The sequence below is a fragment of the Primulina eburnea genome, chromosome 9 (assembly GCF_022965805.1).
Source record: "Primulina eburnea isolate SZY01 chromosome 9, ASM2296580v1, whole genome shotgun sequence".
NCBI classification, from domain to species: Eukaryota; Viridiplantae; Streptophyta; class Magnoliopsida; order Lamiales; family Gesneriaceae; genus Primulina; species Primulina eburnea.
This window is the reverse complement of record NC_133109.1, coordinates 22248311-22256474: the sequence shown is the minus strand read 5'-3', so window position 1 is coordinate 22256474 and position 8164 is coordinate 22248311. Positions and strand designations below refer to the sequence as shown.

The 8164-nt window shown below is 42.2% G+C and overlaps 1 protein-coding gene across 1 annotated transcript; it reads left to right on the top strand.

Annotated features, from left to right (window-relative positions):
- The first annotated feature begins 4046 nt into the window (after positions 1–4046).
- On the top strand, positions 4047–6674 carry LOC140840804 (uncharacterized). Its single transcript, XM_073207968.1, has one exon. It carries the CDS (start codon positions 4047–4049, stop codon positions 6672–6674), a length of 2628 nt encoding a protein of 875 aa, XP_073064069.1.
- Positions 6675–8164: the final 1490 nt, after the last annotated feature.

Sequence of the window (8164 nt, the reverse complement as noted above, 5' to 3'; positions counted from 1 at the left end):
TTAAACATGGCGGTCCTCGGGTATAGCCTCCCGCTCAGTCCAAGCCAGCTCACTGGTCCGCACCCCTCGTCTCCTCAATTGTATACTCACATACATCGATCAAGTCTAGTGAGTCTAAAGACTCAACACGTATAAACTGGAAGTAATGAGTAATACGTAATAAAATCACATGGAAATTCAAAATAGAACGTACATACTGAAACTTGAACTTGCAAATAAACTTGAACATACGTACATAACATAGACGTGCCATAACGTGAAAACTTCTCATAACCATGCTTGCATACTTGTACATACATAACTTCATCATTTTGCGTAGAGGCATGTTTCAAAGCAAGTGACCCATACATAAAACGACTTATCAGACTAAACCATAGTACTGGGCTGACAGGGAAGAATCCACTGCCACATACATGAGATACACATTCATGCTTTAACGCTTTCCAATCTTGATCTAAACTCGTTCATGATTTAACGGAGTGGATTGGTCCCTGGTCATGCTTTACCGCTTTCCAATCCCATAAATAAATTTGGTCACAAGACATTTAGCATACCTAGAAAACTTAAAAATATTTTCTTTGCACATTGAACATACTTACTTGGCATTGAGGGATTCGTTGAATTTCGCTTGGGGCCACTGCTGCACATACTAACATGAATTTCAACACTTAACTTGCATAACTTAGACGTAGGTATTCAAGCTCACCACCGAAGTGCATAAATAGCTTATGACATTCTAGATCACTCGGGATTTGACCTCGTTTTAATCATACTAACAATGACATCGACCCCGAACAATACCTAAAGTGTTGTGCAAACATTTACCAATAATAAAAGACATGAACACACTATTAGAACTTGAAAAGGAGTGGAAAACCAACACCCTCACCGAATGGGCCGCGCTCGGTCTGTAATATATTACCGCTCGAGCGCCAGGTCTACTGGACACAACTCTCGGACAGAAAGGGTGGCACTCGGGCCGTAAGAAATTACCGCTCGGGCGCCGAGCTTACAAAAATAAAACTCTGGACAGTGAAGGTGGCGCTCGGGCGGTCAGAAATCACCGCTCAAGCGTCAGGTTTTCTGAAGTACTATTCTCTCCAAATTCGATTACACCGACAGTGAACAACGCCTCGAGATCCATTCTAGGACACTAAGAGACCGACTCGACTCCACAAAAACGCCACAAATGTTCTCAAAGAAAGGACGCACCACACATAACGCAATACACCAATAAACTCAAATTTTGATACCAAAAATAGTTTTTTACGACTTCTAGTTCTCCCAATTGCCTAACGACGTGAAACAAAGCGTCAAAGACCATCCCAACATCAATAACAACATACTTAAATGCAGCAACGATCACCCGTCAATCCCCAATGAAGCCTGCAACCATAAAACTTCAAGAACACATCACTAGCATATATTTTCAGAGAACGCAGTTTCAGCAGTCCCACGAAAAACGTCATAACTCACTCAATTCTTATCCAAATATTTCGAATTTATTGTAAAATCGTAGGTATAGAAAATTTATACAATTTTCATGTTGAAAGTTTTCTCAAAATCACGATCGAAAAATTGAAGTTTTTAAAAGAACAGTAAATTTCGAGTTTTAGATCTAAAAACGTTCAAAAATGCGATCTAAACAATTTCTGCTCAAACTTTACACATCACACATGTATTTTTACGCATAATAAATAACACAACACAAAATATGACGAGATCGATGCATAAACGAAGGAATATATGTGCCTTTGATGTGAAAAACTCACGATACGGCGATAGCGAAGCGGAGACGGTGCGAGGCTTGCTTGGGGCGATTGTGGCTCGGTTTTCTTGAAATAAAATCCCCCAAAACTTGCTGGAAATTTGAAATAAAGGGGCGGCTACTGCTATACTCAAGAACCCTAGGTTTTCTCTCTTAGAAAAAATGAAAAAAAAAACTGAATGGAAGTGTGTGTGTGTGTGAATCGGTAGTAGTGTGTGTAAAAGTATGTGGGTGTGTGCATTTTTGTGTGAAAACGTGTGTGTGTTTAATTAGGGGAATTAAATTTGCTTAATTGACTAATTAAAAATGTTAATTAAAAGTTAACCCACACTAAACTTAACAAGTCCCTTAATCAAAATAAAACACATAAAAGTTTTAAATTCTTAAATAACTAAATACATAATTTAGGCTTTAAAAAATGCTGAAACTTATTATATTAATTAATATGCCCCAACCTTAACTTAAAAATAAAATACCACATTTAAAATTACCTAAATCGTCACCGGTCAACTCCCCTCTATCTCACATCGAATAATCGTCTGAAACATGAAACTCGAGAAAATAAATACTCGTGCATCACATAAACATAATAAGTTTAAAGTAATGAAATTTAAATAAATCATGCATCAGTAAAATCATTTTAAACTTAAGTAAAAGACTTAATAATTAAATGAATGCATGAGATTTACGTGTACTGATTTTGGGCTCTTACTAAAACTGGTTTGGAATTTCGAGTTAGTGCAAATTTGCGTCCATACCTTCTGTTTATTACAATTCTAGGATTAAATTCAAATAAAGGTTATAGAATATTGTCTTATTTTTGAAATGGTATTAGATTGTCTTGATTCCATTGGGTATTGAAGAAGTTATGCTCAAAATACAAAAATGTGCTAGAAATGTACTGATGCAGAATTTGCGAGAATTATATTGTACGTTTCAGGTTATGAAAAACTTGGTAAATATCTTTATTTGACAAAACTTTGTGAATAATAAATGTTGGAATTTAACTTTTCTTGCATATCCAATTTTCGGATCATGATTTGAAGCAATATTTAATTAATTATGAATTTTGTATAAAAAATGCTTTGTTTAGATAAATGATCTGAGTTCTTGACTTACGGTTGAACTATTGACTTGGGTTGGCTTAAGATTATTTACTTTAATTTGGTTAGTAGCGAATCGAGGTTTTTTTATCAGTATATTATATTTTTAGTTTGTTTTGGGTCGAAATTTTGGATGGAACAAGAATTTAATTTTATATTGTATTTTTGTTGATAATATTGTAGACTTCGGGGGTTCAAGACTTCTCAACCATACCTTTCGATATCTGATGATGCCCCGGGATATCCCGAGTCATAGATAAGTCCTGGGACTTCCTGGGCCATGGAATATATCCACGGCTAATGACCGGGTCAGGAAAATAAGAGGTTCTAACTATACTGATAGTGATTGCATGGATCGGCACCCGAGTCATGAAATTACCTGGGATAACGAGAGGATGGCTGGAGGAACCCACGAAAAGGTCGATCAGTCAGAGGCCAGGCCATGTGAGCACCCGAAACATAATCTCCCTGAGACATTATGCACTTATGCTCTTATGAGAAATCTCGGGAAATACCTCACCCTGACCACCTCGATATGAGTGAAGCATTTAATGCCGCCGATAAAACAGTTTTTATAGCCGATCTATCTATGACATTATTACAAGTGGTCAATAAATCAAGTGGCCTTGATTTGACAAGTGTGCGATTTGACATGTCAGAACAATAGGATATAATCAGCCACCCTATTATAATTAATGCTCTCACACGAATGACATGTCAGAACAATAGGATATAATCAGCCACCCTATTATAATTAATGCTCTCACACGAAGAACGAGGTCATCATTGCATCCTCTACTATAAATACCAGGTTCTTTATTCGCATTTACTATCTATTCAGATATTAACTAAAATTTAATACTCTCATTTACCACACACCAATCATCACAGCCTTCACTCGGCTACATTGGTTTTATTGCTTGAATACCCTGCTGACTTAAGCATCGGAGTGGCCACGCCGGGTACCCCTCCGGCGCCCATTCACGTGGATATTTTCTTGTTCGCAGATCTCCCCAGGAGCTCAAGAAGTCACAATCCAAGTTCGGCGTCTAACTCATATTCCCTTCGATATTTTGATAGTTTACCCGGCAAAGTTCCCGACCCGACTCATCCGTTTTGTCCGGGTTGCATCATTGGCGCAGTCTGTGGGAAATTCTGAGTTCTAAGGCGTTGATATGGCTCCTACCAGGAGGACAGCCAACCAAGACACTTCTCGAGTTCAGGAGGAGAACAATATTCGTCTTTCTTGTGCAGGTGGTCCTCCCCCTAATGGTCCTCAGCCCACTATTCATCTAACTCCCGAGGAATTGCAGGGGATTATAACTGATGCTGTTAAGATGGCTACAGAAAAGAAGGCCACCTCTCTCCAGGCCAGTCATCCCGAGCAGCAGCGTGAGCAGCTGCAAGAGGAAGAGAGAAGGGAGGAGGAAGGGGAATCAAGCGCATGTTCGAAGTCTCCCACTGTTGCGGAAGAATTGGAGGAGTTGAGAAAGAAGGTAAAAGTGTTAGAAGGACATGTTGGTTCTAAGGGCAGTGTTCCCGTTGTTAAGGGTTGCCCATTTTCTGACATCATTGTTCGGGAACCACTTCCCGGGCATTTTAAGTCGGCAAAAATCAAGGACTACGATGGGAGTTCTGATCCTGAGGAGCACCTCGCTCGTTTCGAAAATATGGCCATGTTACATTGTTATGAGGACCAAATTAAATGCAAGGTGTTCCTCACCACCCTTGTAGATTCTGCACAAAGGTGGTTTGAAGGGTTGGCACCACAAAGCATCCATTGCTTTGAAGACTTCCAAAAGGTATTCTTGCATCAATTTAGCAGCAGCAAGAAGTACAAGAAGACTGCTTTCAGTTTGTTTGAGGTAAAGCAGAGGCAAGATGAAACCCTGAGGGCATATCTCAAAAGGTTCAACCGGGTGGCCCTGGATGTGCCGACCTGTGCAAACAAGACGAAGACCACAGCGTTTATGCAAGGGCTATGGAAAGGGGATTTTTTCCGATCTTTGACCAAAAAACAGCCCGGGAATTTCGAAGATCTCTTATCTCGAGCGGAGAAGTACATTAATATGGAAGAAGCGCAAAACCAGAAGAGAGAGGCCTTGAAGAGAGCAAGAGGAGATCGGGCTGTCAAAACCGAAGAAAGAGCCCCCAAGAAGAACGGCTCGGGGCATTTCTCGCATGTACCTTTGAGAGTTGCCCGGGACGGGGAGATTCAAGAATGCAGGTCAGATGAGGCCCCTCCTCCCAATTCTGTAGCGAGGACATCAAGGCCAGAACCAAAAGGGTATTCTACCCTCCATAAAGACTGTTCCCACAACACCAATGAGTGTCGGATCCTGGGGAATAATTCCTGTAGGCGTCCTATGTCAGCACCTCATCCTCCACGAGATAAGTCTAGACAGCCACCCTGGTTGACTAGACATCCTGGACCGAATGTCCTCCCTAAGACAGTGAACATCCCAAGCGGAAGTAGGAGGGGAGAAGTGAGTACTCGGAAGGAAAGAATCAAGCCGGCAGAAAGAAAGGACCCCTCCCCAAGCCGAGGACTGATCAAGATGATTTCGGGAGGATCTACCGATGGCGATTCCAACCGAGCTAGGAAGGCGAGGAGTAGGAGGGAATGTTTGGAGGTTTATGGAAAGAGGAGGGATGAACCGCTTATAAGCTTTGGACCAGAGGATCTCAGAGGCGTGAGCCTACCTCACAATGACGCTCTTGTCATTCAAGCCCGAGTGGCTAATTACGATGTGTTGAGAGTATTTGTTGACAATGGCAGCTCGGTCAATGTCATCTTTAAGGAAGCTTTGGTCCAAATGGATCAACAGGAGTATCATTTAGATGCGGTTGAGACTGCCTTCTTTGGTTTCGCTGGGCACGCTGTGTATCCGGAAGGAGAAATCACTCTACCCTTGAACCTGGGTACCGGAGATTTAAGGAAGACTGTGATGACTGCTTTTACAGTAGTGGATTCCCCATCTTCGTACAATATCATATTGGGAAGGCCGGCCATGAATGAGATGAAAGCCTTGGCTTCGACCTATTACCAAAAAATCAAATTCCCAGTACGAGAACAGGTTGGAGAAGTTAAAGGAGATCAACCCTCTTCTCGAAGGTGTTATGGGGAGACACTCAGGATAGATAAAAAGAAGGCAAAAAGGGAAGGGAAGGAGAAAGAACGTCAGGAGGAGGCCCAGGAAACAGAAGTGCTCTTTGTGGCTGAGGAAGAACAGGAAGTGGTGGAAATTGAGCCAGGAAAGAACGTCCGGGTGGCCCGAGACATCTGCACGACCACTCGGGTAAATCTCTTGCAATGTTTAAAAACTAACATCAATGTTTTTGCCTGGTCTCAGCAGGAATTGTCCGGGATATCACCCCAAGTGGCCAAGCATAAATTAAACGTCCTCCCGAGATCCCGGCCCGTGAAGCAAAAGAAGAGACATTTCGGCCCCGAAAAGGATAAAATAATCGAAGAGCAAGTGGTGGAGTTGCTAAGGGCCGGGCATATCAAGGAAGTCCAATTCCATACCTGGCTGTCAAACGTGGTTCTCGTCCCAAAATCAGCAGGAAAATGGAGAATGTGCGTTGATTTCAGGGATTTAAACAAAGCATGCCCAAAAGATTGTTATCCACTCCCCCGGATTGACCAGCTGGTAGACTCCACTTCTGGATGTGAGTTATTGAGCTTTCTGGATGCATATCAAGGGTATCACCAAATCCCTCTAGCTTTGGAGGATCAGGATAAAGCCAGCTTTTTTACCACTGGGGCACCTTTTGCTATGTTGTTATTCCTTTTGGGTTAAAAAATGCGGGGGCTACGTACCAGCGCCTCATGAATCTTTTCTTCCAAAAGAAAATAGGTCGGAATGTGGAGGTGTATGTGGACGACATTCTAATCAAAACTCAGGAAGGTTCTCACTTCATTGATGATTTGGCCGAAACTTTCACCATTTTGAAACAATACGGAATAAAGCTCAACCCGAGCAAGTGTGTATTCGGGGTCAAGAGTGGTAAATTTTTGGGATTTTTGGTAACAGACAGCGGAATCGAGGTTAATCCTGAGAAAATCAAAGCAGTAATAGATATGCCTTCTCCTCAATCTGCTCGAGATGTGCAAAAATTAACTGGGAGAATTGCTGCCCTGTCACGCTTCATTTCCCGGTCGGCCCATCGGAGTTATCCATTCTTCCAGGTCCTAAGGAAAGCACAGAAATTTGGCTGGGACGACAAATGTGAACAGGATTTTCAAAATCTGAAGAAACACCTGGCCAATTTACCTATTCTGTCCAAGCCTGAGCCTGGGGAAAAATTATGGGTCTATCTCTCCGCGACTGAATTCGCTGTTAGTTCCGTACTCCTCAAAGAAGAAAGAGCCGATCAGAAGCCCATATATTATGTTAGTCACGCCCTTCGAGGAGCAGAATTGAAGTACAGTGAGTTGGAGAAGATAGAACTAGCCTTGGTCATGACCGCTCGAAAGTTGAGGCCGTATTTTCTCTCGCACCATATTACAGTCCTCACCAACTCTCCCCACGGGAGAATCATGACTCATGCTGAAATCTCCGGGAGAATGGTAAAATGGACTGTGGAGCTCGGGGAATACAACATTGAATACAAACCCCGAGCTGCAATAAAATCACAAGCATTAACGGATTTCTTAACATAGATGATTCAACCGGCTGAAGAAGAGGTATGGAGGGTGTTTGTTGATGGCGCATCAAACCTGTCAGGGTGTGGAGTGGGGGTCGTCTTGATCTCCCCATTAGAAGAAAAAATCAAAATGGCTTTGAGGATTGACTCTAGGGTCACAAATAACGAAGCAGAATACGAAGCCGTTTTTGCAGGGTTACGAGCTGCCCGGGAAGTTGGGGCTTCCCGAGTCATTATCTATTCTGACTCCCAATTGGCTACCCAACAGATTAAGGGAGCGTACGAAGTCAAGAACGAAAAAATGCTCAAGTATTTAAAGCTTATCACTGCTCAAGCGTCGTCCTTGACAGACTGGTGTATCGAGCAAATTCCCCGAGAAGAAAATGTAGAGGCCGATATTTTAGCCAAACTGGCTGCTTCCATTACAGAAATAAGTACCCGGGAGGTTCTCTGTTTTACCCAATTGGTGCTCTCTATTGAAGCAGAAACACCCCCGGACCAGAAAAACTCATGGATGACTCCTATCATGGAATACATAAGATATGAGAAGCTCCCAGAAGATCGAGCCCAGGCTATAAAAATTAAAAAACAGGTTCCCAGGTTCGTCCTTTTGAACAATGTTTTGTACAGGCGATCTTTTCAG

What these genes read in the sequence shown, in the direction of transcription:
- LOC140840804 (XM_073207968.1), top strand. Translation starts at nt 4,047, where the DNA reads ATGGCTCCTACCAGGAGGACAGCCAACCAAGACACTTCTCGAGTTCAG.